The sequence below is a fragment of the Trachurus trachurus genome (assembly GCF_905171665.1).
Source record: "Trachurus trachurus genome assembly, chromosome: 23".
NCBI classification, from domain to species: Eukaryota; Metazoa; Chordata; class Actinopteri; order Carangiformes; family Carangidae; genus Trachurus; species Trachurus trachurus.
This window is the reverse complement of record NC_139912.1, coordinates 23,491,751-23,512,713: the sequence shown is the minus strand read 5'-3', so window position 1 is coordinate 23,512,713 and position 20,963 is coordinate 23,491,751. Positions and strand designations below refer to the sequence as shown.

The following is a 20,963-nucleotide window of genomic DNA, read 5'->3' as shown; positions in this document are numbered from 1 at the left end:
GTGGGCATTATTACATTGGCGGGCGTTACAGTGGGTATTGCCAAGGACCTCACGATACGATACGCATCACGATACTTGAGTCACGATACGATACGATATTGCGATATCCAAATTTTGCGATATATTGCGATATATCGCGATATATTGCGATATTCTACATAGTTCACTGAAAAATGTAAAAGGCATTATGCATCTTAAAATCCGAGTTGTATGTACATCAGACGATAGTGATAATTCATGGGACAAACTGAGTCAAAACAATGTAATTCAAATTATCCATGCCATTTTATATAAGTGCAAGTTACAACAACATATTTCAATTGGAAACATGATTTATTATTTGAAAAAAAAATTGAAAATTTTTTTTTTTTTGATTTTTTTTTTTCTATCGATATTTTCTTTAAATCGATATTTTAATATTGAATATCGATATCGTATCGCGGTATAAAGTATCGCGATATATTGCCATATAGATATTTTTGCCCACCCCTATGCGTTTCACAGCCATTTCACAGCCAAAACAAACAACCAATCAGGAGAGAGCCCTTCTAGCCAATCAGAGTCGAAAATGGAGCCCATCTAGCCAATCAGAGGCGGGAAAGGCGGGACTTTCCCAGACCTATCCTACGGAAAAAATATTGCGTGTGTGTGTCCTCACCAGAGCCAGCCAGATGTCGGTGCTGTGTGGCTGCAGGGCAGCAGCCTCCCTGTACACCTGCAGAGCCTCCTCGTAGCGGCCCGTGTTGTAGTACAGAGCCCCGAGCGGCGTCAGGATGTCCACCTTCCTGGTCACCTGCAGCGCCCTGCAGGCAGAGGTCACAGGTCAGAGGTCAGAGGGCAGAGGTCAGAGGTCAGGGGTCATGAGGACAGAGATGTTTCATATCCATTTACAGCATGTCACAGCTCGCCTCCTGTTACTCAGCATATGATGAAATCAAATAAACATCAAGATGTGGCTGTAATATTTATATTCATATCACTGTAAACAAATACTGTGATAAAATATTAAATAACACACTATAATGTTTTATTCTACTCATATGTGCTACCTTTGGGGCTCAACATAAAAAATATCTAAACAACTTCCACCATTGTTATTCTGACCACATTTAGCTATACCTCCCACCTAAACCCAGTCATCCATGCAGTGTTACTGTTAACTCGTCCTGAAGCATGAAAATCCTAGATGGAAGAAAGTTTCCTTCAGCTAAACCAGAATAAAACTTGGGTCCTAATCTTCACTGCAACTGCGATCAATGCCCCGGAGCCTCCGTGTCTCTGGAGCGTCAGCACTGGCTTCTTCCATCTTCCATTCCATGCAAAACTAGAAGCGACAATAGTCTTTGTTTCTCCAGTAAAGTACAAAACTGATTTTTAGATTCTACTGTGATCTCTGAGCTCCTTATCTCCTACTCCCAATCACTGCTCTACATTCACACAGCAGCTACAATCAGAAGGCGAAACATTTCCTGTGTCCTGTGAAATAGTTTCCTCCTGACAATTAGATCTTCCTCTTCCACTGACATGTTTAAAACCTTCAGTAAAGACCCATCCGTCTTCTTCAGCTCTAATTTGCTATTGTTTGTCCTGCTGTGTTACAGGGATGAATCCAGATATCTGCTCCACTGCTGACTTACTGTGAACCTGTACAGCTGGGCCTCACCGTGTTTTACAAAAACATGAGGTTGGATGAAAGGGAAAGTGGACAAAGAATTCTTTTTATTCACTGGTGTGAAAATATTAAAAGAGGGGTCTTCAACCACTTGAACCATTTTGAAAATCTTTTCAACAGAGTGCTCTGACATTGTGGCGAAGATTCACATCTTTGCTTCGTTGCCAGCAGTTAGATGTCAGCCATGTGTCAACACCAATTTCATCTCCGTGCATGCAGCGAATAAGAAAGTTCAACATCCAATGGAAACTGATTATTCTCTTTATTCCCACAATAGTGTGATTCACAAGTGTAATGGATTATTATTTCCTTTTGGTGATTGTTTATCCGTCAACGTTGAGTATCATAAACTGTAACCAAAACTCAGGAACAGTAACAGCAGTAGGTAACGTTCTGTCTAGTAGAATACAACAATAAGTTAAGTTATAATTCAAAAATAAAACACAGCCATACAGTGGACTGCAAAGCACAAAGCCTTTTCAGGGTGTTTTTGTTTCTATGTCTTTTTTAGTTAAATCCCTAAAATTGACATTGTATTTAAGGGTCATTTTTATCCAATCTGGCAACACTGCTAACTAGTAAGTCCACTGACATTATTCAGCAAAGATAAGTAGTGGCTGAACAATAAAAATTGATTTGCTTCTGATCAAAGTCACACAAAAACAAGCAGAGAAGAAAATGAAAACTTCAGCAGCGGCTGAAAATAAGGTGATTGAAAAATAATGAAAGCTACGAGATGAACAAGAATAATAATAATGTTTTTGTATTCGTCCCCTGTGGATCAAACCAGCCCATTTCCAAATCATGTGCCAAAAAAAGAAATATTCAAGTGTCTCTCCGTGCAGCTGCCATGGAAAAACCAAACCGTAGGCAACCACTGGAGGTTTTTACTGCTTAAAACAAAACACACTACTCCACTCACCTCTTGTACCAAGACTCTGCTTCTTTGTTCTCATTGGACGACCGGAGCAAGCGGCCCAGGTTCACCATAGCAACATAGTGCGCTGGTTTGAGTCGCACTGCCTGCTGGTAATGAGCAGCCGCCAGCTGGCCTTCTCCTGCGGAAGAGGACGAGGAGAGGAGACGGAAGACGGGAGGAAGAAATAAAGTAAAGAATAAGAGTGAGAAATAAGGCAGGAAGTAAGGACAGAGGAAGGACAGAGGAAATGTGAGAGAGTGGAAGGATGAATAGGAAGGACACAGGAAGAACAGATGAGACAAATGGAAAGAAAGTTAAACGGATAGTAGCATTTTTTTTTAAAGTGGGGTTGTATGATCTACAAATAGCCTTTAATTGCAGTAGAAGACTCTCTGCACTCCTCCCGTTAGCAACGCCAGCCCATAGCCCTGCCCAGAGATTACAACATACAGACCCAAAGAAACAGCCTATTTTCGTGGCCTAAAAGAGGTTTTACCTAAAAAAAAAACACAGTTCCATTGTTCGCTATAATATAATTTTTTCCAGCCCCTCAAAGTGCAGGAAAAACGCAGTTTTTATTTGGACCTAACCAACTGCTGATCGGCGGGCGCTAACCCTGGGCGGAGGGATATGTGAGTTGGTTAGTTCCAAATAAAAACTGAGTTTTTCCTGCACTTTGAGGGGCTGGAAAAAATTATATTATAGCAAACAATGGAACTGTGTATTTTTTTTCAGGTAAAACCTCTTTTAGGCCGCGAAAATAGGCTGTTTCTTTGGGTCTGTTCACAACACTGTATGTTGTAAATCTCTGGGCAGGTCTATGGGCTGGCGTTGCTAACGGGAGGAGTGCAGAGAGTCTTCTACTGCAATTAAAGTATTTAGGGGTTATTTGTAGATCATACAAAACAAACGAAAACAAAACAACACACTGTAATACCCACTACTTGTAATGAGACTGGTGTAGTTTCTGGTTCCATTGGAGTTAGTGCAGGTAAAGTGATGGTCCTGATTCAGTCTGCTCTAATTTAATCAAAACCCATTCATCATAACAGAGGACGGATCACTGACCCTGATACAGCACTGCATATTTACTAACAGGAGCACACTGGTGTATTTTAGTCCATCTTTAGATTATATATTCATATTAGCTCATATTGATTTGCCACCCAGGCTGCTGCTATTAGTCAGGCCTGAGACATCAGTGTGTGGGGCTGCTCGAAATCTGCAGTGTTTTCCTTTGCATTCACTGTTGTTGCATGTTTTCAGCTAATTTCAGCACAGCCTTGAAATCTATTAGAAACTTTATTTTAGTAAATAATCCATGAAGGTTCAACTTTATATTTGTCAAATGTTTATACATAAGCCTCTTTCATTAGATGGAATACAGATGGGAGCAGGAGGTGTTGCTTGGAGGTCTTCTACTGTAACAGTTTGACTTTAATATGTAATGCTGAAGCGCCTGACAGAAAAAAACACCTTCATTGATCATTTGGTTGATAAAAGAAGGTTTGGAGGTAAATATGTGTACACTTTATTATAAAGGCAGTTCAATAATCACAAATAACTGATACAATTCTTTCTTTCAACGTCATGCTGCCCGGCAGAAAACTAATCTAACTTTGGGAAATAGCCATAATGTTATTCAATTAGTTTATATCTAATGTGGTAAATAAGTATAAAAAAACAGCCCAGGTTTTTAAATCAGGTTCTATCATGCTGCCTGGTAGAAAACTAATTATATTTAAAGCAGACTTTGGGAAATAACCATAATGTTATTCAATTAGTTTATATCTAATGTGGCAAATAAGTATAACAAAAAACAGCCCAGGTTTTCAAATCAGGCTCTATCAGTTTGATATAGGTATTTTTTGAAGGTTTTGCTCAGTGTGAACTGGTGCAGCCTGTGTCTATGCAGTAGAAGATTATAGTGCTAATGGGAGCCTGTGTTTACCCATCATCCCCCGGGCCAGAGAGCTGCTAGCCTCAACTCACCCGTATCCACCAGAAACACTCCATAGTTATTATGCAGGTCGGAGCTGTCAGGACAGTTCTCGATGCCTTTCAGATACACTTCATTGGCCTCAGCAAAGCGCTTCTGTGGGAGAATGTAGATGAAGGGAAGACAGGATTAACAAGAGGAGCATGAACCCCACCAAGGTCACAGGAAGCTGCACTCTGCACGGCTGATTCCTCTAATCATGCACACGTCATCTATCTGTCTATAGCTGCAGCTCCTTTCATTCAGTGACCAGTGAAGTCAGTGTGTTAGAATAGAGTCTTCCTGTCTCCTCTGTTTCACCTGTTCAGCGTAGAGTGATGCCAGACTGGAGTACGCATCCGCAAAGTGTGGCCCGAAGTGGATGGAGTCCTTCAGCTGAGACTCAGCCTCCTGCTCCTTCCCCTGGGACCTGCAGCACAGCAGCAGCAGCATCAGCTTCATCATCTTCATCATCATCATCACCATCATCATCATCATCCTCATCATCATCATCATCATCATCATCATCATCATCATCATCATCATCATCATCACCATTATCATCATCATCATCTTCCTCATCCACATCATCATCATCATTATCATCATCAGCAGCATCATCATCAAAATCATCATCATCATCATCATCATCATCATCATCATCATCATCATCATCATCATCATCATCATCATCAAAATCATCATCATCATCATCATCATCATCATCATCATCATCATCATCACCATCCTCATCCTCATCATTGTTATCATCCTCCTCCTCCGCATCATCATCACCATCATCCTCACCATCATCCTCACCATCATCCTCATCATCATCCTCATCATCATCCTCATCATCGTCATCATCACCGTCATCATCATCACCGTCATCATCCTCACCATCATCCTCACCATCATCCTCATCATCATCCTCATCATCGTCATCATCATCACCCTCACCACCATCATCATCATCCTCATCATCGTCATCATCATCACCCTCACCACCATCATCATCATCCTCATCATCGTCATCATCATCATCCTCACCACCATCATCATCATCCTCATCATCGTCATCATCACCGTCATCATCATCACCGTCATCATCCTCATCATCATCCTCATCATCATCCTCATCATCGTCATCACCATCATCATCATCATCATCATCATCATCACCATCATCACCATCATCATCATCATCATCATCACCGTCATCATCATCATCATCACCGTCATCATCATCATCACCATCATCACCATCATCATCATCATCATCATCACCATCATCACCATCATCATCATCATCACCATCATCATCATCATCATCATCATCATCATCATCATCATCATCATCATCATCATCATCATCACCATCATCACCATTATCATCCTCATCTCCATCACCATGTCCATCCTCATTCTTATCCTCATTATCATCATCATCATCATCACCCTCTTCATCCTCATCATCATCACGGCGGTGGTTGTGATGATCAGAACAATCATCATCACCAACACCACATGATCACAACCATCACTACCATCATCATCATCATCATCATCATCATGTCTGGTTGGTTGCCTAGCAGCTGTTGTGTAGTGTGTCCTGGTGCAGGAGGACAGTAGAGACAGTAGAGACACAGACTGATGTGATGGACAGTGAATAAACCTTCATCCTTTAGTTTCTGTCCGTGTCTATTTGCTGATCACCAGTGTTTTCATTTTCTTTGACCAGGTCGTTCTGATGGGTTGTGTTGTGTTCTGATGTGTTGTGTTGTGTTGTGTTGTGTTGTGTGCAGTCATAAGGATTAGTGGTAATTAAACCCACTAGACTTAACAATCAATCACTTTACCAGCATTCCTTCTGTCATGTCATTCAGCCTTAAATCATTACAGTCATCCTTATGACCTACTGTATATTATCATTATCATGAGAACCCACAATCACCTTTATCATCACACTTTATAACTGTAGATTACACACTAGTGGCTTTTTATTTCCTTGTCATGCAATTTCACACATGATTTATTCATGTTGCCAAAAGACACCAGCACATACACACATACACACTTTGTCCGTGGCTCAGTTGTTTGTTCTTATAGCTCCAGTGATAACACACAATGGTAATGGAGCTGAGCCATAATAATGGACTTTGTTTCAGCTTCATTTATTTATGTAATTTTCTATTAGAGCTCAGGGCGGCCTGCGCTGTTTCCATAAGAAAAAGAGAGGAAGGAAAAAAACAACCTCCATGTCTGTACACAGAGCCGGTCAGATTACAGTGGCGGTGTCAGGAGCCGGGATAATTGACGACTTTCATTTAAGGAAGGAGGTGAGTGATTGTTTTTGGGGACCCTACAGTCTCTGACTCCTGTATGACTCATGCTGCTACATCTATAGCTGACCACTCATTTCCGTCTGAGCACTGGGGCTACGCTTCAGCATATCTCTCAGTTCTGATTGTGTCCACGCCGATGCACCGCGACTCCAAGGGTCAGCATCAGCATCGCAATGAATCTTGGCCATTAAAATTTAATAAGGCTGGAAACTATGTGGGTGAAAAACTCCTGTTTAACCACAACACCTGAATCTACAACAGAAAAATACTTGGAGTTTTTTGTTACCTGCAGGGAGACACTGACATTTTTGGATCAGATTAAATCATCCTCTGTCTCTCCGTGGGTCTCCTTCAGATCAAAGGGCCGTACACAGTGTGTCAGAAGTTGGAGAACTGAAGCAATAAGTAAACCTGAGTCATAAATCTTCCTCTTTATCATTCATAACTCTCAATGCAGACACTGACACATATTAATGTCATTCAGTTCATTTATGAGGAAATTATCTCTATTATCTCTTAAAAAAACCTCCACAAACGTAAAATTTCACACACTGCTGATTAAAAACTGTTAAAGGGATAGTTCAACATTTAGCCAAATTGGCCCATTGCCATAATCCCTATAGTCATAGCAGTAGGTTCGTTATCTTTAATTGTCGGTGCAAGCTGGTTTTAGAACGGCGGAGCAGAGTCGTGAGCTGCTCAGAGCTACACTATGGAGGTTAATGGGATTTCTTGGTGTCCCTCATCAAACTCATAAAATACACAATCCAACAACTCCAAAATGCTCTGGTGGACAAGTTGTGACCTGCACATTCACCATGAGAAAATAATACTGACAAATAAAGGTAATGAACCTACGCCTAAAACTATAGGATTATGGTAATGGGACAATTTGCCAAAATGTTGAACTATCCCTTTAAACCCCAGAGATCCAGAGAGAGAGAGACAGAGACCCTCTCTAAAAAAAAACAAGACAGTTACCATTAGGAGAAACAAGCTAGAGGAATTTGGGGTTGCCCTGAGGAGAAAAGAGGCCCAAAGCTGCACTATACATTACACTATACATTACACTGTACATTACACTATACATTGCACTGCTGTTTCCCCAAAATGCCCCTGGTGATTGGCTGCTTTGCTTGGGGGCCCCCAGAGAGACGGATCACCACTGCCGCTCTGGATGGGATTCCAATGAGCAGAGAGGTTGTAGAAAAACAGGAGGTAATAATAAAGACTGCAGCTATTCCCAGGCTGGGGGTGAAAATGACCCAAATAATGACAAAATCACTGAGCAGCTCAGATAATGTAAAAGCCCCACTGAGAAATAAAACAGGCTTTAGGACTAAAACCCTCAGACTGAGGCTTGAAGGTGATTTATCAGGCCTTCTCTTTTCTTAAAGTAGAAATGATGATGACGTTATGTAGTTTTCTGACAGTTGTAGTTGTGGATGAGCACTGGGCAACCTCATTTTTAAATAAGACTTTTACTTAATGCTTCACCTAAGTTTTGGCAAGCTGTTGCTATGGCTTCGGAACATACACGTTAAACAATGTGAGGTTGTGAGGAGATTAGTTTCTACCGTCTCTATCAATGGCAAAACAGTCAAACAGTATCTTCTTCAAGTTCATTAAGAGTTCCCCAAACGTCCGTCCTTTCAGACACGTTGACAGCAGCTAAACAGCTCAGGGATCAGCTCGGCCTCGCGGCGGCAAGTGTCTAAACCTACACTGCAGAGAGTAAACAACAAGAAACAAACACAACCGCAGCAATTAAGAAAATCAAAGAGCATTAGGCAGCAGTGAGCTCCGGCTCTGAACATCCTGCTCATTGTGGGTCCACCACAACAATGAGTGGTTTGAATTCTCTGTGTACCAACAGTTTTCTGGGTGTCTGCTGCTTTAAGTTCAATTAAGTGACATTTAAAGAGACTAAATGTGAACGTGGTTCACGCTATGAGACGACAGACGGGTTCCAATCTCTTGTTTCTTGTGTGTAATCAATACAGCAAATGTCAAGATGTGATGATGTGACATTTACCCACTCATGTTCATGGTGCAGCCGTAAAGTGGAACATTCAGGATTTTAGGGGTGTCCTGAACTACCACTTTTTATAGTCGAATCTGATTGGTCAGATTTTGCCTTCAGTCGACTAATCGTCCAATCATGTTGTTATTTCCCTCACTCATGATCTCATTTGGGTCTCCAGAGAAAAGAGCTTAAAGGGATAGTTCACCCAAAATTCAAATTGCACTCATTATCTACTCCCCCTCATGTGGACTAAGGGCTGGGAGAAGTTTCAGAGTCCTCCGTGGCTTCTCTGAGTTACAGGGGGTCTCGGTGTAGCAGTGTATGTCCATATGACGGTTGCAAATGGATACCAACTGTCTTCGTAACAAAAAGACACACCAAAAAACATCCAAATACCTCCATGCTGCTCATATGTAATGTCCGTCTTGTATTGAAGCCCCAAAATGCGAAATTGTTCGGAAAAAAATTAAAGCAGAAGTAAGCGATCCGGTCGTTTTGGCTAATGCTGCGTTCCAGGCAGGCTTTTGAAACCGTAAATTACAGCTTCAAGTCACGACTTACGACTTTGTAGCGTTCCAGGCAACCCACTCGTGTTTTTCCGACCTGTTTTACCTGTGAAAGTCACTATAATGGCCACTCGTAACTTCCGACCCGTGAACTCGTACCAGATCGAACTGGTACCACTTCACAGGTCGGAAAAACACGAGTTACGAGTTTCCTTGAACGCACCATAACAGTCCTCGTCCCTACGTCACCACATTCACGGCGTCCCTTGGCTGCACACACAGCCCTGCATGCCGTTCTCTCTCCTCATTGGATAAAAACTGTAGGATACGATAAATGTTTTCTCCTCGGCTCAGAGCAGAGCAGAGGGACTGGGATACCCGTGTTTCGGTACAAACACTCTATGTAAGTGATTGCTGTCGGAAGATATAACTATTTAAGACTTATATTAGCACAAATATATCACCTACTTCTGCTTTAAATAAGTCTATATTTCAAGCTTGTTTTGTAGCGGAAGCTCCTCTTCCTGGTTCGTCCAATTTGGACGGACCAGGGTCTGTCCTCTTCCTGGTCCGTCCAAATTGGTACAAAACAAGCTTGAAATATAGACTTATTTAATTTTTTTCGGGACAATTTCGCATTTCGGGCCTTCAATACAAGACGGACATTACATACGAGCAGCATGGAGGTATTTGGATGTTTTTTGGTGTGTCTTTTTGTTACGAAGACAGTTGGTATCCATTTGCAACCGTTATATGGACATGCACTGCTACGCCGAGACCCCCTGTAACTCAGAGAAGCCACGGAGGACTCTGAAACTTCTCCCAGCCCTTAGTCCACATGAGGGTGAGTAGATAATGAGTGAAATTTGAATTTTGGCTGAACTATCCCTTTAAACACCCAAATAAACTAATTTAATTCTTCATAAGACAACAACAACAGGTCATTCTCCATCCATCCTCTTCCTGGTCTCACTCATTAGGCTTAGCTGCATGACACATCCTCTCTCTTTTGGAGACAGTGTAGTGATGAATACGAGTTTGTGCTGTGAATAAATCAGTGTGTATGGAAACCTGAAGTCCCATCCTTGTGTGGGCATGATCAGTGTTTGTATACTGCAGCCGGTTCAGGGGCCAAGTGACACAGCACCACAGACAGCACTGTTTTTTGTGTGTAGTGGCTGTGTGTGTGTGTGTGTGTGTGTGTGTGTGTGTGTGTGTGTATACAGCTGCTGCACGATCGATAGACAGAGACACTCAGTTTAATCTTGTAAATAAAACTTTTGGCCCAAATTCAATTTTCCCTCCGTTGCAATGAAACAACTTTCTTCAGGAGAGACAGACAGAGAGAGCTGGGTGTGCACCCACTGCAAAGGTTGAGCACCCGCTGTGATGTTTGTCTCAAAACAGGCTACAGTATATTATTAGAAAACAAAGAAATTCTATGTAAAATCAGATGTTGAGCAGCGTTGAGCACCCCCATTCAGTCAGAATGGTACAACCCTTTTTTCACAATCACATTTTGTAACAATTTGAAGACGAGGTTGGCAGTCGAATCAGACCGCTCCGAATCGAATCAAGGAACCGTGGACTATGCGGGGTCAGGTCAGCCTTACAGGGTCCAGTCTGGTTCTAGTCCAGCCTGTGGTGAAGCTAGACCTGAAATCGGGTCAGACCAGGCGTTCAGGTTTCCACAGCAACTAATGTTAGAGATCCTTTATGAAATACGGCGTCCTGGAGAGTGGCTTGATTTAGTGAAATAACTACTTTGTTAAAAGCAGCCCTCAGGTCTCCTTCACAGAGCCAGACAAAATGTTCTGTTTTTTTGAAGGCAGTCAGTGAAGTGCCTCCTCTCTCCCCATCGCTTCTCTTTTGATTGAAATCAGAGGTAATGGAAAGATGATTGAATGATTAAAGATGTTTTTTCTCCTTGTGTTATGCTTATAATTGGGAGCTCAGGGAGAAAAGTTTTTTTTTAGCTGCAGTTAAGAAGTTGCTGCTGGATAATTAAGACGGTCTCCAGCTGTGAGGGTCATTGATAATTTTGGGAGCTCTTTTGGAAAGTTCAGAAAATAAAACTTTACAGTAGAAACTGTTCAAAAGCTCCTAAGACAATAATATCCAGCTCCAGCTGTGCTGAGTGTCTTCAGCGTTTGTGGTATTTCACACAGTGATGCTTGGTGGTATCTTACTTGAGGAGGTTTCCCAGGTTGAACAGAGCTCGGTTGTGCTGAGGGTTGATGTCCAGAGCCTTCCTGTAGTAACTCTCGGCCTCCTCCGGGCTGCGTGTCAGAGTGCCGAGGTTGTTCACGGCGCTGGCGTGGCGGGGGTATAACCTGGCGAGAGAGGAAACGGCGGTTAGATTGTGGTTGATAAAGATACACTTGACTCTACTTGGAAAAATCAAAGAGCCACAGGGAGATAAGGAGTGTGTAGTTCCTGTCAGTTTAAACACCATGTTGCTAAAGAAAGATGTACAACAAACTTCAAACACTGAGCTTTTTTTTGCGAGCGCAACGAAACAGATCAAATGAATAAACTATTTCATCTATTTAATTATTCAAATACAGTTTTTCAGTGGGAGGGATCTGAGCTGCAGAGGTCAAATGTATTCATTAAATGATATTTATATTTAGACTTCACACAGATCAGTTCAGGAAACATCCGCCCACTTTCAACACTGTGTAATATTTCTGATGTTACACTTGTAGCTGCCTGGATCGATTAGCTGGAGACTCAGATGCTGTTTCATTATAGTTTGATTCTTCATTTAAAGCTGTATCAGTATGTTTTACATTAAAGGGATAGTTCAACATTTTGGCAAATCGACCCATTGCCATAATCCCTGTAGTCATAGCAGTAGGTTTGTTACCTTTAATTGTTGGTGTAAGCTATTTTTAGAACGGCGGAGCAGAGCCGCGAGCTGCTCAGAGCTACGCTACGGAGGCTAATGGGATTTCTTGGTTTCCCCTCATCAAACTCATCAAATACACAATCCAACAACTCCAAAACGCTCTGGTGGACAAGTTGTGGTCCCCCTCTGATCTACACTGTTGAAGCCTCTTATAGCTCACTGTTATGGTTTCCAGCAGCAACAGTATGAAAAAGAAAGGATTTAATTAATATTAAATGAACTCTGTCCACCACCAAGCAGCAGACAAAGATAGAAACCAGCTGTTGGATGTAGTGGAGCAATAAACAGTTAAGAGAAACGTTTTTCGGAGCTGCTGGAGACGAGAAGGTCATCATCATCACCAAAGTTCACTGCACAGGACCGGAACATCCTATTGCCCCTGAACACACCGACACATCTTTGAATAAACAGGCTCGCACTAAGTTATTCATGTTCTGATACTATTAAATACTGGTTTACATGAGCAAAACAGAGCAGCATCTTCTATCTGGCAAACATGAAAAGCTCTTTTTTTAAACATAGAACCCATTCACTTCACACTATGTGATGTAATTAAATTAGCTAAAAATGATGTGTCCATAAAAAAGACAGATGGGACCATCATTCACGCATTAGAGAGAGAAAAAAAAACTGTAGATTCTTTGGCATCAGCACATGTTATCCTGACCTTTTTTAAATCTTTATTATAAGTGTTTTACTCAACCAATTAGTCTGTGACTCATTCAGGTAATTACTTCCACCGAGGGCCTGAGCAGTGCTGAAGCAGTCATTGTTGGTTTAATAATGGACCGATGGCCCAGGCATGAAACGTATCTCTAACAGCCAGTCGGGAACAGAGCTTCGCTGTCACACTGTGTTCAGCTGAGGAACCTCTGATGGCTCCACACTTCCAGATGGAGGCAAACCATAACATGATCATGATTGGACTAAGTGCCTTGTCACAGTGATAAGGATTATCTTCAGAGCAAATGGTGCAGATAAATCAGCGGCGAGTGTGTGGAAGCTGCAGCCAGCAGCCTCTCTGCTGACATTTACTGCCACTCTCCATCACCGCTACAAAAGGCCTCCGTGTAATTGGAATACATTTTTATAGTTAGAGTCCATGATGGTGACACGGGGCCTGACGAGACGCCCGGGGGCAGGAGCCGTGGAAAAGCTCTTTACTGTTTCTATGGTAACCTTGTTCCGTGTCTTAATGGGTTGGAGGTTCACAGCGTAGAGCGAAGAGCAGCGGTGGAAACACCAGAGAGACACCAGCGCTGATGAAAGCTGACCGACCGGTTCTCCTGGTAAGAACTTCATTGACTGAAGGGTTAGGGTTACTGTGGACACACGCTTAGCTCCAAAGCCACACGCATCTTCACTAAGCTTTAGCTACACGTCAGGGCTGGAGATGTGTATGACCCATACCGGAGAAGCCTCGGATAATCTCATATCCAACAGGCATCATCATATTTATCATAAAGGGACAGATGACAGATTTAGGAGCTGTAAATTTGAAATCTAACACTATTCACCCAACCTAAATTGTAGATGGGTACCAACCTACATGACTCAGTGTAACTCAACTAAACTCAACTATGTCTGAGTCTGATGTCTTTCAGAAAGAATCACGTTTTAAATGTCCAATGTCAGAAACTATGTCATTTAATATAATATGTATTTACTTAATTTCCACTTTCCCTTGAGCACAGGGCTGACAACTCTACAGATGATGAAACTATTATCTGGATCTCATCTGGGTCATTTCATTTAGCTGTTTGTGAATTCACAAACTGAACATGTATAAAGTTTGAGGCAAATCATCAATTACTTAAAAAGAAAACATGTTGCTGCCAGTCTGTCTGAGCGGTGAGAGACATTAATTTATACCCTGCGGGTCAACTACACAGTATATACAGAAAGCTGTTTTTTAATAAACGCGCTGTTTCACAAACACATCAGCTTTGTCAAATTGTTTTTTACAGCAAAACACGGCAAGACAGAGAAGAAAACAAGAGCTGCGTAGGTGGTTTTGGTAACGATACACCCTTATTATATGGACAGCACAGACATATAGGCAGTTTTAAGCCATTTAAAGTCGTGGTAATGCGTGCACAGGGCTGAATGACAGCTGATCAAGCTGTGCTGCCATCATTAAAAATGGATGTGGCTTCAGATGATGGTTCACAGACATTCCTTTCATCTCTCCTTGTGTCTTTAGTAGGAGGGACTACGATGCAAGGGAAGGACCTCAGGGAGTGAAATGCTCAATTAAGAGACTTGAGATATATGGCAGAGCACTGACACACACATAACATCATAACATGACATTAATAAACAGACGGGGACATAATGAATAAATCACGATAAGAGTCACTCTTGTTGATGTATTAAGTCTGAAACTGACACATTACAACAGGAAGAAAAAAAAGGACTCATAAAGTTTAGAAATGAAATGTGCTGGATTCAAACAGATCTCTGTCAGATGAAAGCCATTGACTGTGTATTAAGTGGGCGGAGCCTCTGTGATGTCACCAAAAGCGATATTACCATCTTGGTAGTGTGAATGACTCAACCCCCTAAAAGAGGCGGGGCATATGGGGCGGCAGTGGCTCAGGTGGTAGAGCGGGTCATCCAATGATCAGAGGGTTGGCGGTTCAAATCCCGCTCTGTCCCGGGTGCTGCCGTAGTGTCCTTGGGCAAGACACCTTACCCACCTTGCTCCTGATGGGTCCGCCAACAGTAGCTGTGTTTCCATTACAGATTTTCGCAAAATAAAAGCGATATTTCTGAAACTTTGCTATTTGCGGGTGGTTCCATTGAAAGGTATTTTGCGAATGAGCCGTAATGCGTCTTGCGTTTCTATGGTGACGGCACAGCGATCTCAGCTGCTACAGCTGTTGCTGTTATTGTTTTTAACAAAGACGAAAACAGCTCTTGATTGCTGAAAGGCAAAGCCCGTGTGGCGCTGGCAGCGGCCACAAATAAGGACGCACTCACACTAGGGCCAGTTGTTCCGTACCCACCTCCAACCCAAGCTGATCAAGCACGGCTGCCTCCGTTGATACAGAGGGATTATTTGTTTACCAACACGGCGGATGTGCGCTTTAACCTGACTGCAGAAAGAACGGAGCCTTTTAACACCAGCGGTGATGAGGCGCTGACAACAATAGGTGTGTCCACACACCCGTACTGGTTTATGTGACTAAAGGTGACATGTCGGCGCAGGAGGGAGTGGAGCGTGGAGTCAATCTCCTTCAACCATGCACGGAAAAGGGGAATGATAGGAAATGTTTTTCTAATTTATTGAGATACAATGCCCAGGTCAGCAATGCATGACAAAAAACATGTGGTACATTTGTCCCCTCAAGTTACATAACCCAACACAGCGTGGACACACACAACTCCGGTGACGTGTAGAAAAGCGTTGTGTGTGTGTTACCATTACACTTTTGCGATACACGTTTGTATCGATACGTCTCAAAAACCACCTCATGAGAGCGTAAAAACTTTTTAGCGATATTTGAGAGTTTTTTTGAAATGTAGGTGTTTCCATTACCAGTTTTTAATTTCGATATTTAGGTTTTGCGCATTTCAAGGGGTAATGGAAACACACCTAGAGTGTGAATGTGTGTGTGAATGGGTGAATGTGATGTATGTACTGTAAAGTGCTTTGGGTATCGTTTCAGATGGAAAAGCGCTATATAAAATACAGACCATTTACCATATGTGGAGCCAAGACTTCAGTGTGTGCTAATTTGTGAAAAGCATACGCTCACCCACCTGTCACTCAATGTGGCCACGCCCTCAATTATACCTCTTTTAACAGTGGAGTCTATGGGAAATGAGTCACTTTTAGAGTCAGCCAAATGTGGCTCTTTAAGGATCTACAGTTTTTTGTATGGTGTTGGCTTCATGTTCAGCCTAACCGCTGTAAAGAACTACTTGCAATTGAAATTAGTGTCATAGTGTCACTGAATGTCATAACACGCTAATTAGCATATTCATACATGAATAATCACGACAATCTAGTGACAAAGGCGCCAAGTTGGCAACGCCGTCCGTAAACACCCCCCGATGATGTCATAGAAAACAGCCCGAGGGGTCAGCCAGTCGGTGACAGACATTCGCGTCTCTAAAGCCTCGCTGTCATAAACGCAGGAGCAGAAAGGAAGCGGAGGCTGTTTAATTAAAAGGAGAGTGAGGGGTCCGGTGGGTTTGGGGTTATTAGGAGCTGGGATGTGGTTTGGAGCCGGATGAAAGCTGCTGCTGGTCTCTGCTGGGGTTTGGCAGGACGGCAAAACTGGATTAGCAGAGAGCTGTTGTGCTGAGGCTCCCACATACTGACAGCACTCAACTCTGCTGCTGCAAGAGGGAGGGGAGGGAGAGGGAGAGGTGGAGGGGAAGGAAGAAAGACAGAGAGAGTAAAGAGATAAATGAAGTGATGAAGAGGAGGAATTTAGAGTCTGGGGATGTGGATGCTGGAAATACTGTGGATGGAGTGACATAAAAGTCCATTATGAGCACTGATTAAAGCTGAACAATGAATCCTTTTCATATTAAAGTCCTGATTGAAGTGCAGTTAGTTGGCTGCTGTTGATTTTAACTGTGTCATGGCAGATTTACTCAGCTGGAGCTAATTGAGAAATGTTCAGCAAAGGCTGTAATTTACACCCTTCACAATCCAAACCCTGTCCTTTTGACCATTCCACTTTGATTTCACTCTCTTTAAATGATTGCTTTACTGTCCTGCCTCCTCCACGGGCCAGACAAGAGAGGAGAGGAGAGGAGAGAAGAAGAGAGGAGAGGAGAGGAGAGGCGAGGAGGAGAGGAGAGGAGAGGAGAGGAGAGGAGAGGAGAGGAGAGGAGAGGAGAGGAGAGGAGAGGAGAGGAGAGGAGAGGAGAGGGGCTGAGTCACATTTAGTTATTACTGGGAGCTCACAGCAATAAGTTTAATGAGCAGGAGAAAGTGCTGAGGGATTTCTGTTACTTTCCTACACTGCCTTCTGCCTCCGGGGCTACAAACTAGGCACCTTGTTAGTGGAGGTTGTTGTTGCTATGTGGAGCCTGGAAGAAAGACAAGACAGAAAGAAAGAAACAGAAAGGCTCCTCTGTGAGCTCTTACATTACAGATATAATATAATCAAGTTTTTTCAATTATAATCAGTTCCTCTCTAAAAAGTGATTTGAAGCTCATTGAGATATAGGGAAGTAAACTAATATTGTATTTTTCATGTTCTCTCATGAGGTTAATTGGAGACTCTGAAGTGTGACTATGAGGTTGTTTGTCTCTTTTTGTCAGTTCACTAATAGACTGGGGGTCCAGGGGTTCCACCTTTGCCCATGATCAGCTGGGATTGGCTTCAGCTCCCACTGCCACCATAGTGTAACCAGAAAAACACATCACAGTTAGAATATCAATAACAATATCTCTACATTATTATTTTTTAAGAAAAAATATGTTTTTCTTGTAATATTACCAGTACTATGGAACCCAGAAGGTTAAAACCCAAAAGGACCTAAAGAAAAATAGCAGCTGCATTACTCTTGTTGTTTATTCTGCCTAAACCTATAGATTATAAATACAGACCTGATCTTTCATTTCTAAAAAAGAAAACACCTGCAACTGCAACATCCAAATGAGATATCATCTATTTATCATACAGTATGTGAAGCTTTGATGCTAAAAGTAAAAAATCTTCAGTGGGAGTATTTAGGGAATTCTCTCAGTAACAGTTAAGGCATCAAAGCATAAAAATGAGAGGTTTTCATTGATTTGGTTTAAATAAGGCTAACTGTTCGAACTCTAATTGAATAACCACCAAGAGACACATTTTCATCAATGATTCTTATAATTAATTAGTTGACTACCAAGTGAAAAATGCCACTCTTTCTCCTGTAACATCGTTTAACTGAAGACCACAAACAGATATCAGCCAGATTACACAGTCAAGATCCAGGATGAAAACATGACATTCACGAGAGCAAGCATCCCAAGCTGTAAGACTTGTATTATATCCATTTAATTTAATTATAACAACTTTCCCTCAAAATGTATCCCTAAAATAATAAAGTAATTCAAATTGCTGTAAGGATGGCTCCTTAATGCTGTCATTCTTTAAACTCCCACCGGAGCCAACCACTAAAAATAAACAGTACAGCACAGTGTGGTACACTGGATAAAAGCCAGCAAATGGTTGGTGCGTGGTTTCAGATGGTGAAGCACAGATGCCTTATTTTACATGCGCTGACCTTGAGTTCCTGTCAATGTATCATGAGCCAACTGTATGTCAGAAATGCTTCTAACCTACTTTTACAGAACAGGACCCATTTTTCTTCCTGTAAAGGTCAAATTCTACACGTCTTTTACTTGGAGTTATAAATAAAAACTATCTAGTTCATGAAATAGTTCATGTGATATAAATAATTAAAAAGACAAATCTGCTCAACACTACTCAGCCTTGGCGTGCCAGTCTGGTGTTGCTCTATAGTTTTGTTATACTGTTAGTCTGTTTCTGACTTCTCTACCCTCTCACTCCATTAGTTCCTGTTCCATGCAAACCTTTATCAAACAACTTTAGGGTACCTCTGCTAGACATGGATCATGTTGCTCAGGTCCATGTTGTTACTACTTCACTGAACCCTTCAAGTCAGAGCTCTTCAACAGGGGGTCCGTGACCCCTAGGGGGTCTGCAGAGGTACTACATTGGGGTCGCAAAATCTTTGGTTGATTAGATTTTCTATATTTTTCCATTTCCACATTTATGTTTGAAATAAAAACGTGGGTTTGAATAGCTTGTCTGTATAATTAGGCTACCATGCAGCTGATAGACACTGTTGATATTGGCATTGGTATTAGTTTACAAGGTCTGTCTATAAATGGCAGTGGGATGGCCGCCCTATTCACTGTACCTTTAAAATAAAAACATGAATATTAACCTGTCTATTATTGTAATAGCTTAGTATCCAATGCACAAACCTGTGTACAGTTTAATACAAAACACAATTTCATACAATATAGTCGGGGGTCTCTGCTCCATCGCTCCCTAAGTTTGGGGGTCCTTGACCTGATCCTGCTTACTTATTTGGCTTTTTATTAGCAAAAATCAAATATGTCTTTATACGTATTTCACTGAAGTGGAATCACACCCGCATACAAATGAAAGCTTTCTGGTACCTTAGAATGAGTTGTTACAAGTCGTTACAAATACATAAGAGGGCGACGCACCGAACCGAGGCGGCCATGTTACATCGCCATTTTTTACGTTGAGTGGCAGCGTGACCGTAGGTAACCACGGAAACTCAGCGGAGCTGTGGGCTCGGCCTGTTAAAACTGTCACCACTGTGTAGTGTGAGGAAGGACGGAGGCACTGGTGTTGCATTCAGGTGCAGTCAGGCAGACGGCCGTTGGCAAACCAACCGGATGTCATTTTACTCCACCAGAGAAAGACGGTAAAACAATACCACATCACCATGACAACACATTGTCCTGTATTGTTTTGCCTCGTGCTGGCGGACCACTTGTTTACATAGAGGCTTGTTTATCCTGTTACATGCAGCGTCTGTTGTCTGTCTGACGTCTGCCCCATTTCACCTGAATGCAACATCAAGTATACGTTCATGCAACCGCACCACTAGATGGGGGGAATTCCTACATACTGGAGCTTTAAGTGATGAAACTAATAAGCAACATCATGTGGCAGAAGTTACTGATGTGTGAGAGTGTTTTCATACAAGAGAGGGGCCACACACACGCACACACGCACACACACCATGTGACGCTGCCATTACTCAATCTGCTTCAACTCTGGCATAAAACACACGCTGCCACACACACGCCAATCAGCCATAACAGTATGACCACTGACAGGTGAAGTGAATAACACTGATTATCTTGTTACTATGGCACCTGTCAGTGGGTGGGATGTATTAGGCATAGGGGTGTAACGGTATATGTATTCGTCCCGTGCCGTCACGGTACGGGGGTCACGGTTCGGTGCACACAGTCACACGACGAATACGTCTGAATGAATATTAAAAAAAAAAAAAAAAAAAAAAAGTCGAGTCCTCACTCGAATCCAGGTGGCGGTAATGAGCCTCGAAGCTGCCTGCAGCCGTCATAGCAGACGAAGAAGAGAAGTGATGAGAGAGTGAAGTTAGAGGAGGAGAGCTGTCTGCTTCATTCATGTCACTGTGGCTTCTCAATGAAACAAACGGCGGCGGCGGCGGCTCGCGACCATAATACATCCATGCTCGCGACTGGTCCACCGGACAAAGTCCGTCGGCGATGTTTCACGGATGCGCGGTGCGTCGCTAGAAACGCATCAAACACGTAGCGCATGTTCACCCGCCTCCCCTCCCTGCCTCATGTCAATCACTGGTGCAAGTAAAAAGACTAGTTGTGTGCAACAACTTATCCCGCAGCTTTTAAGCCTCTTGACATGAACACAGACAGGTGAGGAGAAAAGGAGACCGCACACTATATATAATCAGACACATTTTGTCTGATGAAGGGCTGACGCCCGAAACGTGTGAGTGACATTAAACTGTCACGGGAGCTTTTAACTAGTGTGCGGTCTCCTTTTTTCCTTACCTGTGTCTTTCTTGGTGGTCCAGCACCTAGT

The 20,963-nt window shown here is 42.4% G+C and overlaps 1 protein-coding gene across 1 annotated transcript in view; it reads right to left on the bottom strand.

The window, feature by feature from the left end:
• tmtc1 (transmembrane O-mannosyltransferase targeting cadherins 1) overlaps positions 1–20,963 on the bottom strand; it is a 242,461-nt gene that overhangs the window by 19,525 nt on the left and 201,973 nt on the right. The window contains exons 11-15 of the mRNA XM_083999888.1: positions 11,636–11,779; positions 4,891–4,999; positions 4,584–4,686; positions 2,595–2,730; positions 659–803 (exon numbers count right to left, since the gene is read on the bottom strand). Of these exons, the coding sequence (XP_083856014.1) occupies positions 659–803; positions 2,595–2,730; positions 4,584–4,686; positions 4,891–4,999; positions 11,636–11,779 (637 nt within the window). The remainder of the gene's footprint in view (positions 1–658; positions 804–2,594; positions 2,731–4,583; positions 4,687–4,890; positions 5,000–11,635; positions 11,780–20,963) is intronic.